The sequence below is a fragment of the Erythrolamprus reginae genome, chromosome 2 (genome assembly GCF_031021105.1).
Source record: "Erythrolamprus reginae isolate rEryReg1 chromosome 2, rEryReg1.hap1, whole genome shotgun sequence".
NCBI lineage: Eukaryota > Metazoa > Chordata > Lepidosauria > Squamata > Dipsadidae > Erythrolamprus > Erythrolamprus reginae.
In genome coordinates, this window is record NC_091951.1 from 71,620,942 (window position 1) to 71,646,805 (window position 25,864).

The 25,864-nt window shown below is 40.7% G+C and overlaps 1 protein-coding gene across 3 annotated transcripts in view; it reads right to left on the reverse strand.

The window, feature by feature from the left end:
* Positions 1-664: 664 nt before the first annotated feature.
* The window catches only part of TMCC1 (transmembrane and coiled-coil domain family 1), an 87,664-nt gene continuing 62,464 nt past the window's right edge, over positions 665-25,864 (reverse strand). For all 3 annotated transcript variants that reach the window (XM_070738312.1, XM_070738313.1, XM_070738315.1), the window contains 2 exons: positions 5,553-5,688; positions 665-1,887 (listed from right to left, as the gene is read on the reverse strand). In XM_070738312.1, the coding sequence (XP_070594413.1) occupies positions 1,573-1,887; positions 5,553-5,688 (451 nt within the window). In that variant the 3' untranslated portion in view covers positions 665-1,572. The remainder of the gene's footprint in view (positions 1,888-5,552; positions 5,689-25,864) is intronic.

A 25,864-nucleotide genomic window follows, 5' to 3' on the forward strand; every position in this document is an offset into this window, starting at 1 on the left:
GAACAGGCTGACTCTAAATATAAAAAAATACCAACAGCGTGAACACTGTTAAGTTTGTTAGTAGTACAGCTTTGGTTTCAGTTCCCAAGGGCATATTTGAATAACACGTTAACTCGGGGACTATTTAAAGGATTGGCCTTATGACTTGATGCTTCCTTAAGCATTTATGCCTTCCTTAGACACACAGGGTAACTTTACGATAGATCTGAAGCAGACTGACTGTAATCTATCTTAGCTACCACTCCAACTTTGGCATGGAGGAGCCTAAACTTAAAAGTTTAAGTCCTATTTATTATTGATATTAAGACTCCCTATTTTTTCTTCTCAGAACAGCTCACTCACTCAGGCTTTCAAAACGTCCTGTTCATTCCCCCACCTCAAAACAAACCAGGATTTCTTTATTCTTGTTAAAAGAACTGGTCTAGACACAACAGGACCAGGGAGAAGATTTCCAGTTTCCCCATTTCACTTCCAAACCAAGCAAAAGCGCATTATCAACAACTGGCAGGAGGGATCAGCTCATCTTAGTGCGAGGTATTGAAGTTAGGGAGGAAACAGGTCACATTTGAGCAGGTTTGCACTCGACAGTTACATTAAACGTTCTTTGCAACCTTCCAAATTGTCTCAGAACAAGGTAGCTCATATTTATTCACACACTTCTTCATTTAAGATCATCACTTCTTTATTCAAAGAGAGCAAAAGAGAGAGAGAGAGAGAGAGATTATGCTCTCAACCATTAAATTCAAAAACAATCCCCAATAAGAATTTTAAAAAATCCTATTAGAAACAATAAGGAAGCACTGAGAGTTTGAGTATTACACTCTTCAAGTATGCCATTTGGATTTTAAAATCTGTGACTATACATACATTAAAAAACAGTCAAAGTGCAACCAAGGGCTTTTGCTTAAAATATTCAAAGGGCTACTTCAAAATACTGTAGTACAACTGTGCAGGAACTGTACACAGTAGAACTAATCCACTTCATATATCTTAGCCAGAAAGTTTAAACAGTAGAAGAGGCAAATCCAGGAAGAGATCCAGAAAGTCCCATGTATTGCATTGGTCTTTCTCTAGAGAAAGCAATCCTGAAGCTATACATTCAGACACAGAAGGTGGTCAGGTTTCACAGTAGCATTGTAGGATAACCAGAATATCGCTCTATGCACCGGATTATCTTGGTTAGCATTTATGTAACTGTCTTTTCCTCTTCCGACCAGTTTTAGTACAGTAGTTGAGCCATAATTTAATTTGCCCATTGGTGTGCTCCAGATTTGTGTTTTATCTCTGTACACATACAGAATATTAAGATTTGCATCCAAAGAGAACCATGCTACATAAAAAGAGTGTTTTTCTTGACAAAAAAAGAAAAAAAAAAGAGTTCTTTAATAAATTCTAAAAAAAACCCTCACTATTGCCAATATGTCTCAGAGAGAAAATATTATTTTAACTGTAAACAAATTCACACTCGGACATGTGACGCCTTCAGTGGGGGAAAGAACTGCCGACTTAAGTTTGATGCACTTTCTTGCCAGATCCCGCTCGAGTGGGCGGAGCCACGGCCTGCTCTTGTCATCAACTGGGAGGTGAGAAGAAGCGTTCCAAGTAGCTGGTAATGGCGTCCCAGTGCTTACACAGAAAGGCAATGAAGACCATGGCAAAGAAAGTGCTGAACGTCCTGCTGCGAGTCTTCATCAGGGGGACCACGCAGTTGGCCACGGTGGAGACAAACACCAACAGGACAGCCATCACCGCTAAAAGGATGTTTATTAGTTTGCCCAGAAGGTTTCTGGCAGTAGCATTTTCAAGGCCCTCCAACTGGACAACTTGCTGCTGTTGCTGCTGCAGTTCCATCTTGGAGATTCTGGTCTGGCAGGCTTCCAGGGCCTCCTGTTGAGCACAAGAAAACTACTTAGTCATCTCAAAAGAGAGGGAGGGAGGGGGATTGAGAGAGAGGGAGGGTGGGAGAAAGAGAGATCAATGAGGCCTTATACTGGGATCCTTCTTACCCAAACAGAATACAGTGATACCTCGTCTTACAAACCCTTCGTCATACAAACTTTTTGAGATACAAACCCGGGGTTTAAGATTTTTTTGCCTCTTCTTGCAAACTATTTTCACCTTACAAACCCAAGCCGCCGCCACTGGGATGCCCCGCCTCTAGACTTCTGTCACCAGCTAAGCGCCTATTTTTGCGCTGTTGGGATTGCCCTCCATGGGAAGCACCATCTCCGGACTTCCATATTTTTGCGATGCTGCAGGGGAATCCCAGCAGTGCAAAAACGGGCGCTTCGCTGGCAACGGAAGTCCGGAGGTGGGGTTTCCCAGCGAGGGGAGCCTCAGCAAAATCACAGCATCACAAAAACACAGAAGCCCGGAGGTGGGGTTTCGAGGACTTCCGTGTTTTTGCGATGCTGCAATTTCGCTGAGGCTCCCCTCGCTGGAAACCCCACCTCCAGACTTCTGTTGCCAGCGAAACACTCGTTTTTGCGCTGCTGGGATTCCACTGCAGCATCACAAAAACACGGAAGTCCGGAGGTGGGGTTTCCCATGGAGGGGAGCCTCAGGGGAATCCTAGCAGTGCAAAAACAGGCACTTCGGCTGGCAAAAGGGGTGAGTTTTGGGCTTGCATGCATTAATCTCTTTTCCATTGATTCCTATGGGAAACATTGTTTCGTCTTACAAATGTTTCACCTTACAAACCTCGTCCTGGAACCAATTAAGTTTGTAAGACGAGGTATCACTGTATACCTCTAGGCATAAATGTACTGTCAACCAGTCCCCTGACACAAAGGTGCCAGAAGCTGACTGGATAATAATCAGAAATGCAGCGTGGCACATTTCCTAAATAAAAGACTAAACACACCCTACAATGCCTTTGGGATTCCAAGAGCTGCAATCACAATTTTCCGGATGTGACTAATTCCCTTGGTTTCATATCCAGGAGCAAAATTAAGATTTCTCCAGGCTTGTTCCTACAGATCCGGGTTGCAAAAAACGTGGACAACCAACCGATATTAGTTTTTTGTATCTCTCTGCTACTATCTGATACTGTAGTAATCTGGATTTTTACTGCCCAGATCTGGTAGCCCAATCTGTAATATGGCTGGCATAATTTCCACATAAAAGTAATTTACAATTCATGGTATCATGTCAATACAGAAATACATAATTTCAAACATTATAAAACAATATTTGAATCTTTTGTTATGAATAATATGGAGTGAGGAATCAAAAGACTTTCAGGTTAGTGTAACTGTCTCTTCATTTCACTTACCTGCTCATTTTCTTCAGCACAGACAATTAGGTCTTAAACCTGACATTGTGATGTTTTTTGGTGTAAATGCTCCAGTGGTAGTAATAACATCCAAGTATAATTTATGCTGAAGCAAAAATAATGCCACTGGTGTAAATAAATTCCTTCCTGTCTGGAGCACACTTCTGTAGCCTTTGAGACCCACATCAGATTTGAACGGCGTGTTGGGTATCACTCTCTAAAAATGGACTGGGGCAGGGCCCGCTTTTTCTGGATGGGTTTTTAAAGTTTTAAGTGATGAAAAAAACCCTCCTGAATCATTTGCAATCAGTTTCACCCTGAAGATGTCCGCTACTACTGCCCTTACGAGCCACCTATATAGATTCATAACTAAGGAAAAAGTGGACTGTGTGATTGTTATTATTATTATTATTATTATTATTATTATTATTATTATTATTACTATTATTACTATTATTATTATTATTATTATTATTATTATTATTATTATTATTATTAACTAATTAATTTGTATGCCACCCCTCTCCGAAGACTCGGAGCAGCTCACAGCAACAAAACAGTACAAATCCAATGATTAAAAAACAATTTTAAACCCTTAATATAAAAAACAATCATACATTGAAAGGTTGAATGTGTATCTGAGTCTTTTGGGATTGGGCGGCATAGATGTCAATCAATCAATCAATCAATCAATCAACAATCAATCCATCCATCTGCAGTTATGCTTTTGCATTTGACGTTATATTATCACGCAAAAGAGCTGCCAAATGGCAGGATGATTGAAAATGGGAGTGCTAAATTTCTCCTCTACATTAATCTCTTTTTAAATCTGTCTCCCCAAACTGTTTTTCCTGCTCTTGTGTATTCTTATATTTGAAGCATAGCTGGGAGGAAGCCAAACATAATTTATGGACATTCTCCATCATCCAGATCATGGTTGTCCCAAAGGTGCTGTTCAAAAGGCAACTGAACTTTCTTGTTTTGTTTTTTTCCTTGAAAACATTTTGTTTCTTATCCAAGAAGCTTCTTCACCTTGGAACTGAACTGAACTGAACTTTGGAACGGAAGAAGCTCCTTGGATGAGACACAACAAATTTTCTAGGAAAAATCAAGGCAACCCAGTTGCCTTTTGAACAGCACATTAGGGACAAATAGAGTTTAATTTTCTACACAGGTTTGAAAATCAACCCGCTCCCTAAATCCTCTGGTGGATAGGTCCAGGTGCCAGAGATTATCTCAGTGCAAAGGTTAGCAGCCTCAAAAGGAATAAGCCTTCTCGTAAGGGATAAACTAATATTCTGAGTGAACATGCAGCTCAGTTCTTTAATGTTTCAGATTTTTTTTAAAGAAAAACTTTAAATATTTTATACACCCAGATAAAAAAAACATCATCTTCTAGAAGTTCCTTATTTGGACAAGTAGGAAGAAAAAGCTGCTTGCTAAAGAGACTGATAATTTTTTTCCCCCTACATTTGTATGATTTCATTAAAATTAATGCCAAATATCTATCTATCTATCTATCTATCTATCTATCTATCTATCTATCTATCTATCTATCTATCTATCTATCTATCTATCTATCTATCTATCTATCTATCTATCTATCTATCTATGTAGAAATCCAATACTAAAACAGCTAAAAACCCTTGTTATAAAACCAATCATACTTACAAACATACCATACATAAATTGTACAAGCCTAGGGGGGAGTGGGTTTTGAGGAGCTTATGAAAGGCAAGGAGGGTGGGGGCTATTCTAATCTCTGGGGGGAGTTGGTTCCAGAGGGCCAGGGCCGCCACAGAGAAGGCTCTTCCCCTGGGTCCCGCCAAACAACATTGTAATTTTATTGGCAGTGGTGGGTTGCTCCATGCGCGAACTGGTAGTAGACTAATTTAGAACCCACTACTGCTTACTGGGAACAATACCATAAAAAAATACTGTCTGCCATGGTATAACCATGCTTCCCAAAACACCTTTATTATAACTCTCTCTAAAGATGGAAGCAAGTTTGCCAGGAAATGACTTGATTTTTTATTGTAAACCTGCCAGCTTTCCTTTACCAGGAATTTCTTAATAGGATTTGAATAAATTTTGCAATAGTATAATGATCCTGGTTCCAGTAAGGTTCACAAAACTGAGATAATTCGGGATTTAAAGCACAGTATCACAATTCTTCTATTAATGAGGATTAAAATATAAACTAAAATAGAGCAAAGTTTGTGAAAAAGTGCTCCATAGATATAATGTAAATGAAGTGCAAATGCAAGCCACTGCTAACCTGGATATCTCTGGCTCGTTCATAGGACTGGTAAGCTATTTTTTCCTCCATGCTGGCCAATTCCTGTTTTAAGTTGAGGATTTCATTCTGATGAAGCTCAGTCAGGTCATTCAGCTGTTCTTCTAGTCGCTCACATCTAGAACAGGGGGAAAAAATGTGGCTGTCATTTCTTTCTTTTAAAGATATCAGCCCAATTTCCTAGGTATCAAAACAGTTACAATAATTTTTAAAACAGGATCTAGCTAGTGAACACGACTTTCAATGATATAAAACGATCTGCACTTTTCTAAGCCGCATCAGATTCATCTCTTTGTAGGGTTTAAAATGTTCAAAGATGATATCCAGAGTGTTTCCATTGACAGTTCCATCATCAGTCCAAGGTGTACAATCTTCAAAGTGAGTCTTACCCAGTAGTTTGGTGTGATGCTAATTTTGGAATATATACCAAAACAAACTGAGTGTTCATAAACAGATATGAATATGAATTCGGCCCTTGAACTTGTTTCCTAGGCGAAGTCACCACCAATGTTCCCTCTATTTTTTTTCCGGTGTGGGCGGAAAAGTATAGTGTCTGAGTGGCAGTTCCTTCGGGACTGAGCGGCATAGAAGGATAGATAGATAGATAGATAGATAGATAGATAGATAGATAGATAGATAGATAAGAGGGGAAATCCTTTCTTTTTATTAAAAGAAATTAATAATAAAACAAAACCAAAATCTATTACTATTAAAACTCCCCTTTTTGCTAACATTTCTCTCTCCCTTCCTCTCTTCTCTCTCTCTCTTTCACTCTTTCTCTCACTTGTTTTCTTTCTCTCTCTTGCTTTCTTTCCCTCTCTTGTTCTCGCTCTTTCTCTCTCCCCCTCTTTCTCTCTCTCTCTTTTTCTCACTTTCTCTCTCCCTCTCTCTTCCTTTCTATCTTGCTTTGTCTGTTGCTCTCTCTCTTTCTCTGTCAGCGAAGCGGCTGTGAGAGCGCTTTCTTGGAGCGCTTCAGGAACACCTGCCCAGCCTCTCCTGCAGCCTCTTTGCTGACAGCCCGGGACGAAAGTGCTCCCAGCGAAGGGGCTGCGGGGTGGAGGCGCACCTTAGAGGGAACCTAGGTCACCACTATGAAACATACCAAGGATACAGACAGGGGTTGCCGCTACTGCCGCAACTGGTGTGCTGCATGTGCAACTTCGAGTCTGTAGCGTGTGCATGCACGCATCACAGCGAGATTTTGCTTATGTGCATGAAGCAAAATCTTGCGTGTGTGAGATTTCTGTGATTTTTTTTGCGCGTGTGCATAAGCAAAAAATCACTGTAATCTCTCTCATGAGCACATCCTCATGAGCACATCCTCGCAGGAAGCACATTGTGCTTCCTGCGAATGCGCAGAAGCAAAATTGCACTGGGACACGCGTGCATGCCAGAGACCTGCACAGCTCCAGTTTTACTGGTGTGGCATCCTCATCCGTACCAGTAGAAACCCGATACTCAGGGGTGGGCTCAAGCCGGAATGCTAAATTGGGCTCACCACTCCGGCTCGGGAGTGCTTGCGGGGCCAGCACAATTTTACTTCTGCATCTATGGAGGTAGCAAAATCGCGCACGGAGCCGCAGGTGCGCCTGTGTTTTTGCATGCGCGGAAGCAAAAAAACCTCACCGAAACATGGGCGCACCTTTGGCTCCATACGCGATCCTGCTATCTAAGAACTGAGACACCTCCCCCAGGCTTTTATATTTTATGTTTGGTATGTATGTGTTGTATGGTTTTAATTGTTGGGGTTTTATATATCTTTTCTTTTAATATTAGATTTGTTCACTGTTATATTGTTTTTATTATTGTTGTGAGCCGCCCCAAGTCTTCGGAGAGGGGCGGGATACAAATCTAATAAATTGAATTGAATTGAATCTGCACAGGTGCAGAAGCAAAATCGCACTGGCCCCGCAAGCATTCCCAATCCACGGCGGCGAGCCCAATTTAGCGTTCCGGCTAGCAACCCACCCCTGCTGGTACTGCAGAGAAAATATAATGAATAACAAAGTATTTTGGAAGAGGGAAGCAGTGCAATTTCATATAGAATTTATTTTAAAAAAATTGTATAGCTGCCCTTATATATAATATAGCCCTGGGTAGCTCACAACAGTAATAAAAGAATAAAGACAATAAAAAGCATAAAAATAAGTCAAACAGAGCTTTCCCAGTAGACTAAACACATACACATATGAATAACAACTGAGAAGACTCCCTGGACTCTGGCCAACACATCCCTTGTGGGAAAGGCAACTCTTTAAGAGATTCTGGGAAGACCCCAAGGGTAAGGCCCTGCTTGATCTCAGGGGGAAAGGGTACTTCCAAGAAAGCATGGTGACAAGTGTGTTTTCAATTCTGATCAGTTTTGTAACTTAATTGTTAACTATATTGTTCCTTCTTTCTCATCAGTTTCAAGCTGGTCTCTTGATTTTTCAGGAAAGTTTTCACAACTAGGATTGGGAGGGTCGGAGGGAACCCCACCTGTTATGTTCACACCTACTTCCAAGAGCTGAATCCATTGTTTTAAAATGCTGTTTCTTTAAAAATAATTGTACATTCAGAACTCCTTTTAGAAAGGTTGTGAAATTTTGCTTCAAGGTTGTGAAATTTTGCTCTCCATCCTGTGGGATTATATGACAGTAATTGATGTTCCCAACATTTAGGTAGATTCCCTTTAGGAATCAGATGTGTGGATTTTTTTTGCCATAAATAAATGGTTATTCTACAGTTTTTTAATTGTTTGGATTAGTCAGTTTGGGTTAGAAAAATAAATTTATACAGTACTAAATAAAATACAGGCCAATATCTGGCTTCTCCATAAAACATCTAGAATGAAAAAAATGTTGTTAGGCAGCAAAAGCTGTGTTTGGTTACCAAAATAAACAACCCTACCTGTAAAAGTAAATATTCAATTCAATTTTAATAAGAGCTATCCAATTCTGATTTCTCAGGCTCATAAATGAATTAGAAACAGTTTCCTAGGTGTACCAGGAGAACGGAAAATGAATCGATTTAAGTACGTGTATGCTCAAATAATCAAACACAACAGGAGCAAACAGGATATGGGTGTGTAAAGAGAGTTTCCAAATTTTGTTTGCTTATTCTTGAGGAAGAATAAAAGAAACTCACCTTTTGCTTGCATATAAACCTCTGACCAGGGGAAGTGCTCCAACGGCATTGAAAAACTGTTTAAATAAATCCTTCATCCAAACTGTTGCTGAGTGAATAAATCTATTCAGTTCTGCAACGTGGGAGGCGAGAGCTTTTTCTTTGCTTGTTACTTTTAGAAGAGCAGCAAGGATATATAAGGTGTCTGAAGTAGCATGTTACTTGAATGCAGGAGGACATAATTGAATTGCTGTTGTTCACATGGCACACATGAGCCCTGTGACACATGCAATGAATGTAATCATATGCACTAACACAACTACAATGATATAAGGAAGCAGGAACCTAGGGTTGCCTCATCAGTTTTAATGTTGCCTATTTAACATTCTTGAATACTACCCAATGTTTGCAAGCTGTAGTTCAGGATAGGCTAATTGGATAGGCGCCATGGTGGCACAGTGGTTAGAATGCAGTACTGCAGGCTAACTCACTGCCACAGTTTGATTCTGACCGGCTCAAGGTTGACTCGAATTTCCATCCTTCTGAGGTCAATAAAATGAGGACCTAGATTGTTGGGGGCAATATGTTGACTCTGTAAACTGTTTGAGAGGGCTGTAAAACACTGTGAAGCAGTATATGTCTGCTAGTCTATTGCTGATTGGTACTGCTATTGCTCCCAAGAAAGCTGGGTGGCCATCGTGACTCTCCAGCTTTCCGTAGCCAACACATGTCTTCACACTATTGTCTTTTGGGATATGTGCAGAGTATAGAAAACAAGGAATAAATAATATGCCAAAGAAATTAAAGACAGAAGCATACTTAAAAGTAGTTTAGACCAACAGCATTGATTACACTTCTTCAAAACTTTCTAGCCTTTCATACTGTCACTTCCCTGTCTAGAACATAAGAAAATAAGAACATAAGAACATAAGAAGAGCCATGCTGAATCAGGCCAAAGCCCATCGAGTCCAGCATTCTGTGTCACACAGTGACCCACCAATTGTACATGGGGATCTTGAGTAGAAAGAGAAGACAAAACCTCCCTTTCCCCTGACCCCCAACAAATGGTACACAAGGGAATCCTGCCTGCTTCAACCAACATAGAGGCGGCACATGGACATCCGTTTCAATATCCATGAATCTGTCTACTCCTGCCTTGAAGTTATCAAGGCTGACAGCTGTCACACCCTCTTCCGGAAGTGAATTCCATAAACCAACGACCCTCTGGGTGAAGAAATATTTCCCCTGATTTGTCCTCACTTTCTTACCTATGAGCTTTGTCCTTGTATTGTGTGATAGAGAAAATAATTTTCTCTATCCACCTTTTCTATCCCATGTATGATTTTATACATTTCGATCAAGTCACCCCTTAAATGCCATCTTTCAAGGCTGAAGTCTATACACATAGTTCTAGACTTAGAACAGTTCATTTAGTGACCATTCAAAATTATAATGGCACTGAAAAAAGTGACTTTATCATTGATTTTCATACCTGGGTCATTCTTTGTCAAGTGGACCAGGTGAAATGGAAGCCTTTGCCAGGCTGAACTCTCTAACTCCACATGAAGACTTCGGCCTTATTTTAACGGAAACCATCACAAAAACAACATATATGATAGAAAAAAATGCACTCTTTCTAATGAAATAAAAATGAAGACGATTGAAGGTGAGAAAACAGAGAGTGATAGAAAAAATGTGCTCTTTCGAATGAGGATGATTGAGGGTGAGGAAACAGATCTCTCTGTTTTCTCACGTTCAATCATCTTCATTTTTATTTCAATAGAAATAGCACATTTTTTCTATCCTATATTTTGTGTGTGTGATGGTTTCTTTTCAAATAAGGCTGCAAAAACCAGTCAAGTGGACACCTATGACCACTGCAGTATCCCCATATGACCTTTGGAGAAGCAAAGTCAATGGGGAAGCCAGATTCACTTAACAACTGCAGTGATTCATTAAACAAATGTGGCAAAAAAAAGGTAGTAAAAATGGGGCAAAACATCACAAATGTCTCACTTAGCAACAGAAACGTTGGGTTCAATTGTAGTCGTATGTTGCGGACTACACCATTACGTGCCCATTTTACTCCAGGAATCAGACTGCCTTTATTTAGTTCTATGTCACATTTCCTCTTAATCTCACAAATGGGTGATGATGTATTTGTTTTTCTTTCATTATGCAGCTTTCAGTAAGGCGAATATTAGTTGGCTGTCACACATCTTAACCAGCAGGCTGCAAGTACAACCAAACCATTTTATTCTAAGCATGCTAATGTTATTTTATGCAACTAGAATCTCTACTTAAGAGGCTACTTTGCAAGCCAATATGCTGTTCCTCATATCCCATAAACAGGAGGTATATGAAGTGTGCCAACAGTCAGGTGCTATCTTCCATAGAAACATAGAAGACTGGCGGCAGAAAAAGACCTCATGATCCATCTAGCCTACCCTTATACTATTTTCTGTATTTTATCTTAGGATGGATATATGTTTATCCCAGGCATGTTTAAATTCAGTTACTGTGGATTTATCAACCACGTCTGCTGGAAGTTTGTTCCAAGGATCTACTACTCTTTCAGTAAAATAATATTTTCTCATGTTGTTTTTGATCTTTCCCCCAACTAACTTCAGATTGTGTCCCCTTGTTCTTGTGTTCACTTTCCTATTAAAAACACTTTCCTCCTGGACCTTATTTAAACCCTTTAACATATTTAAATGTTTCGATCATGTCCCCCCTTTTCCTTCTGTCCTTCAGACTATACAGATTGAGTTAATTAAGTCTTTCCTGATACGTTTTAAGCTTAAAACCTTCCACCATTTTTGTAGCCCGTCTTTGGACCCATTCAATTTTGTCAATATCTTTTTGTAGGTGAGGTCTCCAGAACTGAACACAGTATTCCAAATGTGGTCTCATCAGCACTCTATATAGCGGGATCACAATCTCCCTCTTCCTGCTTGTTATACCTCTAGCTATGCAGCCAAGCATCCTACTTGCTTTCCCTACCTCCTGACTACACTGTTCACCCATTTTGAGACTGTCAGAAATCACTACCCCTAAATCCTTCTCTTCTGAAGTTTTTGCTAACACAGAACTGCCAATATAATACTCAGATTGAGGATTCCTTTTCCCCAAGTGCATTATTTTACATTTGGAAACATTAAACTGCAGTTTCCATTGCTTTGACCATTTATCTAATAAAGCTAAATCATTTACCATATTACAGATGCCTTCAGGAATATCAACCCTATTGCATACTTTAGAGTCATTGGCAAATAGGCAAACCTTCCCTATCAAACCTTCCCGTATGTCACCCACAAACATATTTAAAAGAATAGGACCCAGAACAGACCCTTGTGGCACACCGCTTGTAACTTGTCTCTGCTCAGAATACTCGCCATTAACAATAACTCTCCATGTTGTCTAGATTTAAAACCAACTAAGTAGCTATGTGTTTATGTTTCTCACAATTGATAGATGTGTTCTAATGGGCTTAGCATTCCCATTTTACCGAGCTGGTTATCTTTAGAGCAGGGGGTCTACAAATTTCAAGGAAACCTTAAGACGTATAGACTTCAACTCCCAGAATTCCTCAGCCACACATGCTGGCTGAGGAATTCTGGGAACTGACATCCACAAGTCTTAAAGTTTCCTTAAAGTTTGGAACGCCTTGCTCTAGAGATAACCAGCTTGGTGAAAGGGGAATGTACAATAAGCCCATTAGGACACATCTATGGATTGGAAACCCATACATGGTTTGGAGAGTCCTGCCTAGAGGTAGCAAAGGCTTCCTACATACATTCTTTCTCCCAATATAATTAAATCCTGAGTGTTTCTGTTGTATGTGTTTCAGGAAATAGTCTCCAGTGTATGAGGGATGCACTATCCTCTCCTTTTGCTGTGGGAAATGGAAAAAGGATTTTCCTGCTGAAATGGTGAAACTTTTCACAGATGAAAACCTTAGAGAACCAATCTTAGTTTTCTGCATACAAGCACTGAAGGTTAGCAAAATACATCAACGTTTTAGTTTGTTTTATTTTTACAAATGCTATCACATCTTGAGTGCCTGGGAGACAAAACATACAGTACATGGAATCATAATATGTTCTTTTTGCGCCAACTCAGGAAGCTCACACTGCCCAAGAAGCTGCTGATACAGTTCTTCAGAGGAATTATTGAGTTGGTCATCTGCACCTCTATAACTGTCTGGTTTGATTCTGCAACTCAACAAGACCAACACAGACTTCAGAGGATAATCAGAACTGCAGAAAAAACAATTACTGCCAACCTGCCTTCCACTGAGGACCTCTATACTGCCTGAGTGAAAAAGAGGGCAGGGAAAATATTTACAGACCTCTCGCATTCTGGACATAACTTGTACTCTCAAAACGTCACTATAGAGCACTGTACATCAAGACAAATAGACACAAGAACAGTTTTTTCCCAAACGCCATCACTCTGCTAAACAAATCATTCCCTCACCACTGTCAAACTATTCACTAAAGCTGCATTACTATTACTATTAGCTTTTCTCATAGTTCCTATCACCCATCTCCTCCCGCTTATGACTATGACTGTAACTTGTTGTTTGGATACTTATGATTTATATTAATATTGATTGTTTCCTGATTGCTTATTTGAACCCTATGACAATCATTAAGTGCTGTACCTCATGATTCTTGACAAATATATATATATATTTATGTACACTGAGAGCATATGCACCAAAGACAGTCCCTACTCACAGTCGCTTATGCCTTTCACCTCGAGGTTCAATTACTAGAATGCTCTCCACACAGGGCTACCTTTGAAGAGTGTTTGAAAACTGCAAATTGTGCAAAATGCAGCCGCGAGAGCAGTCATGGGCCTTTCTAGGTATGCCCATGTCTCTCCTGCACTCCGCAGGCCGCATTGGCTGCCGATTAGTTTCCGGACCCAATTCAAAGTGTTGGTTATGACCTATAAAACCCTACATGGCATTGGAGCAGATTATTTACAAGACCGCTTCCTGCTGCATGAGCTCCAGTGACAGATTAGGTCCCACAGAATTGGTCTTCTCCAGGTCCCCTCAACTAGACAATGTCGTTTGGTGGGGCCTAGGGAAAGAGCCTTCTTCCTAGGGGAAGAGCCTTCTCTGAAATCAGCTCCCCACAGGAGATTCGCACTGCCCCCACCTTCCTTGCCTTTTGCAAGAGTCTGAAGACTCTAGCCCCCTGGCCGATGAATGAAATATTGTATATGGTTGCTCGTTTGGAATGGGAATGATTGGTTTTTCATGAAATTTGGGTTTTTAGATTAGCTAGTTTTTAAATTTAATTGGATTCAGGACACTTTGTATTGTTTTTTTAATGTTGTAAAAGCCCCAAGTCCTCGGAGGGGGGGCATATAAATCCAATAAATAATAAAACACATGGCCAATAAAGAATTCTATTCTACTCTATTCTATTCTTTTTTTATTAGAAAAAAACTTTATTAAATATATAACCATTAATTTGATTTTCATATTGCACGAGAGGTCTTAAAAAAGAGACAAGACAAAAACTACAACAAAACATAGAGACATATAACATTTCCCCCAACCCCCAACTGTTATCTATTCTATTCTATTCTATTTCTAAATCTTTACAAATTTCAAATCTGTCCAAGGAGAATATACTGAATTACTGGCTTATTAAAAATCCAAAAGGATTACAAAAGATAAAAATATAAGAGGCCTGCTGGGGAAGGTCAAAAACCAATTCAGTCCATAATATTTGGATCTAAGTCACCAAGCAAAAAAATTGACAAATAGGACCTGAGGATGGTAAATGCTGTTCTAATTTTGCCGAAAGACAATTGGCATTCAGCACATGCTCTCCCTGAGATTCAGAGGAGAATATAAAGCCATCAGTATTAAAAGAAATTGAAAGACCTTTTAAAAACCATTAACAATTGGAGAAGAATACCATTTTCATAGCACCAAATTCTGTAAGTTAATTATGCACTGATAAATAATTAGCTCCTTTAATTTTGATTTCAAAGGATGGCTCGAAATTCTTATACTGTGAGAGAAGAAAAACCTCTCTTTTGTTACACAGGTAGTCCTCCTTCAGCAAGTCCAATTTTGGACCTGCCAACTGGTTTTTAAGTCAGTAAATGTAATGCTTTGGAATGCTCACCCTGTGCTGGGATAATTAGCAAGGAGTAAACTAATGTTTGTGTTTGCATTCAATGAAGAGGAAGGGATTACAAGAGAATAAGCAGGCACACAGTGTAGAATACACATCGAAAGAAATGTGCTGACACCATCCATTTGCTTAGCATGCATGCTTCAGTCTCTGAATCCCAAATCCCTTAGAAGGCTAACAAAAGCTAAAGAGCCAAGTCTTGTCAGTTACTGGTAGCAACTACCAGCTAGCATCCATTTAGTTCACAGAACTGAGCTTGTTAACTTGTGGTTAACACTTTTTAAAGATGCATTATGTTGTGGAGACAAGCAAGTGAAACAGTGGAAGCAGTGAAGGGCTACCAAAAATTTTACTATCACACTGTGGGCGTGGCTTATGCAGGATACCCTGCATTTTCTTTCAACATCTTTCAGTGCAAATTGGGTGCTCTGGGGTGGAGCTCCATTCTTTTGCTAACCCACGGCGTCCTCTGCTATCCGGGCAGCAGCCCACCTGAGTGGAAGTAATGTGCCAGTATCTGGAGGCTGTTAGGGTTTGGATGGGTGTTAACAGGCTCAAACTCAACCCCGACAAGATGGAATGGCTGTGGGTTCTTGCTTTCCAAGGACACTTCCATCTATCTGTCCATCACTCTGAGGGGAAAACTTTTGACCCCCTCAGAGAGGGTCCACAACTTAGGTGTCCTCCTTGATCCATAGCTGACATGTGCTGAATTGGAACATCATCTTTCGGCTGTGGTGAGGGGGGCATTTGCCCAGGTTTGCCTGGTGCAACTGTTGCAGCCCTATTTGGACAGGGAGTCTCTACTCATAGTCATTCATGCCCTTATCACCTCAAGGTTCGACTACTGCAATGCTCTGTACATGGGGCTACCTTTGAAGAGTGTTCAGAAACTTCAAATTGTGCAAAATGCAGCTGTGTGAGAGATCATGGACCTTCCTAGGCGTGCCCATGTTTCTCCAACACTCCATGGACTGCACTGGTTGCCGATTGGTTTTCGGACACAATTCAAAGTGTTGGTTATGACCTATGCCCTACATGGCATGGGGCCAGATTATCTGTGGGACTGCCTTCTGCCGCATGAGTCCCAGTGACCGGTTAGGTTCCACAGAGTTGGACTTCTCCAGGTCCCTTCAACGCAACAATGTTGCTTGGCGGGGCCAAGGGGAAGAGCCTTCTCTGTGGAGGTTCCAGCCCTCTAGAATCAGCTCCCTCCAGAGATTCATACTCCCCCCACCCTCCTTACCTCTTGTAAGAGTCTGAAGGCTCTTCTATGCCACTAGGCTTGAGGCTATTAGACTCTAGCCCCCTGGCCAGCGAATGCTTCTTTGTTTGCTGTTTGGGTGGGAATGTCTAAATTTTTTTTTAGATAATTGAGGATTTTAGAAATTAATTGGATTAGGACATTGTATTGTATTATATTGTATTGCCGCAAGAATCCCAGCGACCGATCAGGTCCCACAGAGTTGGCCTTCTCTGGGTCCCGTCAACAAAACAATGTCGTCTGGTGGGCCCCAGGAGAAAAGCCTTCTCTGTGGCAGCCTCAGCCCTCTGGAATCAACTCCCTCCAGAGATCAGGACTGCCCACACCCTCCTTGTCTTTTGCAAATTACTGAAAACCCACCTATGCCACCAGGCTTGGGGAACATAACTGACCCTTAGCTGTTTCATTTTATGTATGGTTTAATTGGATGGTATGACTGCTTTTTATAATGGGTTTTTTATAATTGTTTTTAATATTAGATTTGTGCTTTGTGTTTTGTTGTGAGCTGCTCCGAGTCTTCAGAGAGGGACGGCATCCAAGTCTAATAAATAAATAATAAATAAAATATTGTATTGTATTGTATTGTATTGTATTGTATTGTATTGTATTGTATATGCTGTAAGCCGTCCCGAAACCTTGGAGAGGGGTGGCTTGTAAATCCAATAAATAAATAAATAAACTCAGCAAGACATATCTTGTTTAGGCAAACTGCTCTGCAAGTTGGGGGAGGGGAGGGAGAAAAAAATGGACCAGGCATAGGACAATGCATACTAATTGTCTGTAAAGGTAAACATTACTGAGATAGATGTTGTGACAGTCATAAAAGCAGGCAGTGATTGGAAAGTTGTAACCACAAACAGGGCCGCCGATAGACGGGTACTACAGGGAGCGCGCTACCGGGCCCCGGGCAAATTGGGGCCCGCAGTCAGCGGCTCCTTGCACTGAGCTCCCGCTCGCAGCTGTCCCCTGGCTCCTGCTCGATGCCACGGTTTTCGGCGCTGTCCTGCTGGGCCCCAAAGAGGGAAGGCAGGAAGAAGGAGAGCTCCATTCTTCTCGCCTTTTTCCCGCCTTCCGTCTTTGGGGCACAGCAGGACAGTGCCGAAAACCGCGGCATCGAGCAGAAGCCGGGGGACAGCTGCGAGCGGGAGCCCCAGGAGGGAAGTACCGGCAGCGCCCCGCCCAGCTGAAGCTTCACTGGCGTCGGCGGCAAATGTCCTTTGTGGCCCGGTGGGAGGGGGGGGCTGCAGCGGCCACAGGCCGTCGCAGGGAGATGGCGGCGGCGAGAGGGAGCTCCAGCTGGGCTGGGGGTTCGGGGGGGCCATGAACGCCGCCCGGAGCCAATGGCTTCTTTTGGGCTTACTTGAATTCCTGCTGCTGGTAACCGCGCACGGGTGGCCGGGTGGGAAGGGCGAGGCGCGAGGGGGAGGCAAGTGGAGAAGCGGAGAGAGAGAGAAGTGGACCAAAAGAAAGAAAAGGGAAAGAGAGGGAGGGAAAGAGAAATGGAGAGGAAGGAAGGAGGGAGGGAGGGGAGGGAGGGAGAGAAGGAAGGAAGAGAAAGGAGGGTAGAAAGAGGGAGAGAGAGAGGAGAGAGAAAGGAAGAGGAGAGATAGAAAGGAAGAGAGAGAAAGAAAGAGGGATAGAAAGAGAGAGAGAGTGAGAGATGCTCAGTGAGCCTTTCTTTGAAGTTGCCTTTCTTTCTTTCTTTCTTTCTTTCTTTCTTTCTCTTTCTCTCTTGCTCTTTCATTCTTTTTTCTTTCTCTTGCTTTCTTTCTTTCTCTTGCTTTCTCTCCTTCCTTCCCTCCTTCCATTTCTTTCATTCCCACTCTCTATTTTTATTTCTCTTTCATTCTTTCTTTCTCTCTTTCTTGCTTTCTTTCTTGCTCTTTTTCTTTCTCTCTTTTACCTTCCCTTCCTCTATTTCTTCTTTTCTTTCTCCTTCCTACCTTCTTCCCTCCCTCCCTTCCTTCAGTCCTTCCTCTCTTACTCTCCCCTTTCATAAGTTTCCTTGCTTCCTTCCTCTGTTCCTGTCCCTTCCCCCTTTCTTTCTTTCTTTCTTTCTTTCCTTCCTTCCCTCCCTCCATTTCTTGCTTTCCTTCTCCTTCCTCCCTTGTTTCCTCCCTCATTCCCTTCTTTCACTCCTTCTTCTCTTACTCTCCCCTTTCACACCTTTCCTTGCTTTCTTTGCACCCTTCCTCTGTTCCTGCCCCTTCCCTCTTTCCTTCCTTCCTTCCCACCCTCCGTCCATTCATTCACCCATTCCTCTCTTGATCGCCCCTTTTACCATTCCTTCCTTCCTTCCTTCCGATGTGGGCCTGGGCCAGCAGAGTAGTTTGCTTTTGCACCCCGTCTCGAGCTCCCTTGGTGCCAACCCGGCCCTCCCCACTTCAGAGAGAAGGGGGAGAAAGAGAGAGAGAGAAAGAGAAAGAGAGAGATAAAAAGAGAAAGATAGAGGGAGGGAGAGAAAGAGATAGAAAGAGACAAAGAGAGGGGGAGAGAAAGAGAGAGAGAAAGAGAGAAAGGGAGATAAAAGAGAAAAAAGAGAGAAAGAGAGATAAAAAGAGGAAGAGAAAGAGAGAGGGGGAGGGAGAGAAAGAGAAAGAGAAAGAAAGAGAGAAGGAGAGAGAGGGAGAGAAAGAGGTAGAGAAAGTGAAAGAGAGAGGGAGGGAGAGAAAGAGATAGAAAGAGAAAGAGAGAGGTTGGGAGAGAGAAAAAAAAGAGAAAGATATAAAGAGAGAGAGAAAGGGAGATAAAAAGAGAAAAAGAGAGAGAAAGGGAGAGAAAAAGAGAAAAAGAAAGAAAAGTAGAGAGAGAAAGAGAGACAAAAAGAGAGGGAGAGAAAGAGAGAAAGAGAGAGAGAGAGATAGAAAAGCAGGTGGGGGGGGCACACCTATTTTGCCAGCCCTCGGATGGGCCATAGGGATCCAGTGTATGTGGAGGGAGAGGTCCCCAGCTTCTGTTCTGCAGAGGGGAAGCCAAAGCCCCCGCATGGGTTATGCAGAGTGCCAGTGTTTGGGGCATTTCTTTGGTGGGGCTAAGAGGCCTGCCCAGCAGGGCTGATGTGTTGCGGAAGGTCTTGTCGAGGGAGACCAGTGGAGCCCCCCCCCCCCCCGCTCCCATCCCCAGGGAAGGGGGTTCTGGCATCACTGCCACTGGCTTTGGAAAGAAGCCCCCGGCCTCTTCAGGGGGTGGAGGGAGGGGTCCATAGCACGGGGCTGGACAATGGCTGAAGACAGTTGACTGCAGCTTTCAGAATTCCTCAGCCAGGAATATGAAGAAGACAGTTTGAAAATTTAAAAGGGAAGGAAGGAAGGAAGGAAGGAGGGAGGGAGGAGGGAGGGAAAAGAAAAAGAAGAGAAAAAAGGAAAGAAATAAAAAGAAGAAAGAAAGAAAGAGGAAGGAAGGAAGGAAGGGAAAAAAACCAAAAGAGAAAAAAGAAAGAAAAAGGGAAGGAAGGAAGGAAGGAAGGAAGGAAGGAAGAAGGGAGGGGGGCCCCAGACACTTAGGCTGTATGGGCCCCCAAAATTCCTGATGGCGGCCCTGACCACAAACCATTGCTGCCTGAGGTAGTTATTAGGTTTACCTAAACACGGGTATATATCTTTTGTCAGAACCTTTAATTGCACCTGAAAGCTAGCTAGCAGCCAATCACAGAGCAATGGCATTACATGAGCATATTATACATTGCCCATCACTGACCTCATAGCTTTAAGGACAGCCTCATGAATATGAACTGCAATAGCCAAATATATGGGTATATTAGGATATGAGTAATTATTTGGAGGGCCCACTGGCTAAAGAAATGCAGAACAGCTACACCAGGTGACCTGCCAGTTCAGAAACTCCTTCAGGTTGCATACCAATACTGAAAGAAAAAAATGCAATCCCATTCAAGACTAAAAATTTCAGGACTGAAGCATTCAACTGTGCAGGGATTGAACCCGAGTCTATTCTTCCTCATCCACGATACAGTGATACCTCGTCTTACGAACCCCTCTTCATACGAACTTTTCATGATACGAACCCAGTGTTTAAGATTTTTTTGCCTCTTATTCCGAACTATTTTCACCTTACGAACCTGAGCAGCCGCCGGGATTTCCCTGAGGCTCCTCGATTCCCTTCATTTTTGCCAGCGCTGCTTTGAATCCCAGCGACAAACTCCCCCCTTCCAAACTGCATGGGGAAAAGACTCATGGAGCTCAAGAGAGGAGAAAGGTGTGGGGAAAATGAGCAGGACAGGGTGGGCAAAAACGGGAGGGACCCATGGAGCTCAAGAGAGGAGAAAGGTGTGGGGAAAATGAGCAGAACGGGGTAGACAAAAACGGGAGGGAAAGACCGATGGAGCTCAAGAGAGGCTCTTTTCGCCTTGCTTCGTTGGGACTGCCACCTCTTGCCACCTCTTGCTGTCCCTCCCCCCACTCCTTTCGCCTCAGCTTAGTCTGCCCCCCCCCTGCTTTTTTTTTTAAAGCCTTGATGTTTTGGATTTTCCTAATGGGCTTGCACGCATTATTGGCTTTTCCATTGATTCCTATGGGAAACATTGTTTCATCTTACGAACTTTTCACCTTACGAACCTCGTCCTGGAACCAATTAAGTTCGTAAGACGAGGTATTACTGTATATAACTTAAACCCATAAGCATATTAATGATACCTGATGGATGGTTATCCTCACTCACCAGCCCCACAAATATATTTAAACAAAAGGAGTAACAGCATCAAGCCCTGAGGCATTACACACCTTAAGAGCCGTGACCTCAATTGCTCACCAGCAACTAGCATCTAACACAAGCTAAACAACATCTTGACCATCTACTATTGCCAATATTTTCTGGACTAAATTCAGATTGTCAGACTTAACTTTGAAAGCTTTAAAACTTTTTTTATTATCCTGGCTATTTTGACTTGTCAACAGTTCTCACCATAGTTGAGAACTTGGAACTCTGATGACAAATACAGTAGTTCTCTTGTCATCAGACAAGACACTTAAGACAGCAAATCAATGGGAACATATCATCAAAATATTTTACAATCAGTCTCAGGCATTATCATGCCAACATTTTTTTAAAAAAATTAAAAATGTTGGCAACACAGGCTGCAATCATGAACATTTATCTATTCTAAAAGCCCAATGTACCAAGGACACTTTTAATCTGTATAACAGGATGTAAGATTACAGCCGAACAAAAACTTTTGTCTGTGCGTCCACATAGCAACAGTGAACAGAATGCTGAAGAATTTATTTCAAAGCTGTCTTAATGGACTACGATTAAACTCCATGAAATGTGAGCCCAGGGAATTACAGTCCAGGGAATGCCAAAAAAAAAGACAAACTAAATGTACAATTTCAGTTGATACAGGCAGTATGTGAAGTAAACTGAGAACAGAACAACGAAGTACATCTTATTTATGTGAACTCATAATTCACTTCGTATTGAATGGCTACTGAGTCATGGAATAGTTTCAAGGGAGACTCAACAGGAACTCATGAAAATACAGAAAGGACCTTTTTATCAAACAAATATCTGCTACAGCTGTAAAAAACCGATAAGCAAAACAGCTTGTTTTGGGATTGGTTGTGCTGATAAGCTTGCCATTGTAAAAAAAGAACAGAGGGATGAATGCAGAACTGGATTTCCAAAGAGAAAAAGGTGTGGCTACTCTCTCTCTCAACGATGAGGCCACATCAAACGTCCAATAGAAAATCAGGGGAGCTTTTGCTCAAGCTTTAACTATTTGTAACATTACAAAGCAGGAACAGAGGAAGTTGTTTTCATCCTGAAAAAAATGTGGAGGTGGAAGGGAAGGGAAGAGTCGGAACTGAAGGGACAGCTCTAAAAAAAAGCAAGCCTTAGTGAAGGCAAAGATAGCCACAGAAAAGTAGAGAATGACAAATACAATTGATGTAAAATAAAGAAATGTTCTTATTATTGGGGGGGGGGGGGGAGAGACCTCCACAGAAGTCCAACCCTTTGGTAGACTTCTTTGGCTCGTATATTAGAGTGAGAACAAAAATGTGAGTGCTAATTTGATTTCCAGCAGTGGTTTTATTTGCAGGCTTATGCAAACTGCTTTTCATTTTATATCAAGACTAGCTAATATGAAAGGTTTTGATATAATGTTCTTGATTTATCTACAATTCTAGGGTGGTGATATCAATGCTCAGGAAGAGAGCCTTGATATGGTGGGGGGGAAAATTGGTAATAATGTTAGCCTTGCACTACTGATATGATGTATCCTAACCCATATAAATTGTGTTTCTGAAAGCAATTGGAAATTAAACTCTCAATTTTATTGTTATTTTTTATTATTATTATTATTATTATTATTATTATTATTATTATTATTATTAGTAGTAGTAGTAGTAGTAAATTTTATTTATGTTATTTTGGGAAGAAAATATTGTATAGTAAGGAGAGTTCCATAACTGTCAAATTAATGCCATTCCAATGATGTTTATTGGGGGGTGAGAACATGTATGTATGTATGTATGTATGTATGTATGTATGTATGTATGTATGTATGTATATTCTCCTTTTTAAAAACTGTGTCCTTCAATATTATTCTCTGGGTCAAAAAGATATCCTAAATCTTACAATACAATTTAAAATTCTGCAACACATATATTTACTTAATCTATCTCAGGGGTCCCCAACGACCGGTCCATGGACCATCCGTAGCATGGTAGCAACCGGGCTGTGCAAACAAGCAAAGTCTCATGCAAGAGACACAGGCAGCATGCAAAACCACGCCTCCTCCCGTCCATGGAAAAACCTTTCTCTGTGGAGCCTGTCCCGGATGCCCAGAAAGTTGGGGGACACTGATCTATGTTACGGCTATTATTTTTAACATTAATGTTTACCTTTATTATAAAATTATATTTAAGGAGATTTTTGGGGGGAATGGGGATTTGTGCATAAGATCTGTCAAGAGGCTTGGAAAAAAGGTAAAGGAAATTATGATTTACACTATTTAAATAATAATATTTTTTTTAAAAAAACACAAGCCTTTCCAAGGAATTGGTAGAATTTTTAATTAAAAACTCCTTAATGAGTGTTGTTTAAAAAAATCTATCTCCATTCTGCTCTGAGAGATTGGAGTTTCTCAGCTCAGAGGATACCAGAACAAATGGCTATATGGTATACCTCAAAATAAGATGTTTTGTTTATAGATATATAAATTAAAAATTGTAGAAAGGTTTCACTTTTCCAAAGATTGGTACTTCTATTGAGTGAAAGAAAGTCATTTTTCCATCTCCAAAGTACAAAGAACTATTTCATCTTCTGTCATTGGCTATCTTCTAATTATTTGTCCCTCCTGTCTGATTATTTATTTTTCAAATACAATCTTATAATTAAAGGTTTTCTGTAAATTCAAACATGCTTCATTTAAGTATCAGACATCATGCAATTGTACCTTTGGGCTGTATAATACTTTGGGTATTTATCAAATTATGTGTTTTCATTTAAATTGATAAAGATTTTTTAAAATATTAAAAACAATTTAAGGTTGCAATTCTACTTTGAGGATTAAATAAAAATATATATTGAAATTAGAAATGATTCATATTTGCATAAGTGTAATTAGCATATTGTCAGTCCTTAAATAGATTGTCTCTATACTTTCTGCAATCCCAAACGTTATAAATTCAAGAGTGCCATTAGACATGCTCATTTAAGTGAGTTGTTAAACATCTATTTCTTGATATTTAAGGATAACCGTAAAGTTCAATTATGTATAATCAGATTATAACCTAATTTTTTAGTTACAATCACAACAGATAGTATAAATATTTACATTATTTGCTTTGAGATCTGTAAATGGCATCAAAATTGTCAGGAGTCTTTAGCACTACCCCTGGACTCCAAGGAAGAAGTGACAAAATATCAAAATATAGATTTAAACCAACATCATATACGTATTTGAACATGTGGCAGATAAATTCCTTGTAAGATTTAATCTGTATGATTAGTATGAGCACTGAGCTTGAAAAGTAGTTGTCAACCAATGCAGGATTGTTAGTGCTGGCTTATTATGTTCCCAAGCATTCCAAAAAGTATGTTTCTATAAAAACACAAAATGTGTATTATGTGTAAAAATATATGACACATAATATTGAAGTATAATTTGCTTCACATTAGAAACAAAAGAAGTCTAATGCAAGATAAATATTGGTGTATATGGCAAACATACAGAATGTGTATTGTGTAATGTAGAAAGTAGTTAGATCAGGCTTCAAGGGAAGAAATACCCTGTTTCCCCCCAAATAAGACATCCCCTGATAATAAGCCCAATCGGGCCTTTGAGTGTATGGCAATAAAGCCAAGCGGTTATTTCAGGGTTCAAAAAATATATTGATTTCTTTGACTATGTCACAAAGGTGTTGGATCAAGGTGGTGCCGTGGATATTGCCTATCTGGACTTCAGCAAAGCCTTTGATACGGTTCCACATAAAGAGCTGATAGATAAATTAGTGAAGATTGGACTTAATCCCTGGATAGTTCAGTGGATTTCAAGCTGGCTGAAGCATAGACATCAGAGAGTTATTGTTAATGGCGAGTATTCTGAGCAGAGACAGGTCACAAGCGGTGTGCCACAAGGGTCTGTTCTGGGTCCTATTCTTTTTAATATGTTTGTGAGTGACATAGGGGAAGCTTTGGTAGGGAAGGTTTGCCTATTTGCCGATGACTCTAAAGTGTGCAATAGGGTTGATATTCCTGGAGGGGTCTGTAATATGGTAAATGATTTAGCTTTATTAGATAAATGGTCAAAGCAATGGAAACTGCAGTTTAATGTTTCCAAATGTAAAATAATGCACTTGGGGAAAAGGAATCCTCAATCTGAGTATTGCATTGGCAGTTCTGTGTTAGCAAAAACTTCAGAAGAGAAGGATTTAGGGGTAGTGATTTCTGACAGTCTCAAAATGGGTGAGCAGTGTGGTCGGGCAGTAGGAAAAGCAAGTAGGATGCTTGGCTGCATAGCTAGAGGTATAACAAGCAGGAAGAGGGAGATTATGATCCCCTTATATAGACCGCTGGTGAGACCACATTTGGAATATTGTGTTCAGTTCTGGAGACCTCACCTACAAAAAGATATTGACAAAATTGAACGGGTCCAAAGACGGGCTACAAGAATGGTGGAAGGTCTTAAGCATAAAACGTATCAGGAAAGACTTAATGAACTCAATCTGTATAGTCTGGAGGACAGAAGGAAAAGGGGGGACATGATCGAAACATTTAAATATGTTAAAGGGTTAAATAAGGTTCAGGGGGGAAGTGTTTTTAATAGGAAAGTGAACACAAGAACAAGGGGACACAATCTGAAGTTAGTTGGGGGAAAGATCAAAAGCAACGTGAGAAAATATTATTTCACTGAAAGAGTAGTAGATCCTTGGAACAAACTTCCAGCAGATGTGGTTGGTAAATCCACAGTAACTGAATTTAAACGTGGCTGGGATAAACATATATCCATCCTAAGATAAAACACAGGAAATAGTATAAGGGCAGACTAGATGGACCATGAGGTCTTTTTCTGCCGTCAGTCTTATATGTTTCTATGTTTCTATAAGATAAGGTCTTATTTTTGGAAAAACATGGTAGAATATATATATTTAATACATTCTATTTCTTCTCATGAAGCCTGATCTAACTACTTTCTAGATTACATAACACACATTCTGAAATTTTTGCAGAAACATAGTTTTTGGAATGCTTGGGAGCATAAATAAGCCAGCACTAGCAATAGAGCACTGTCTGACAATTACTTT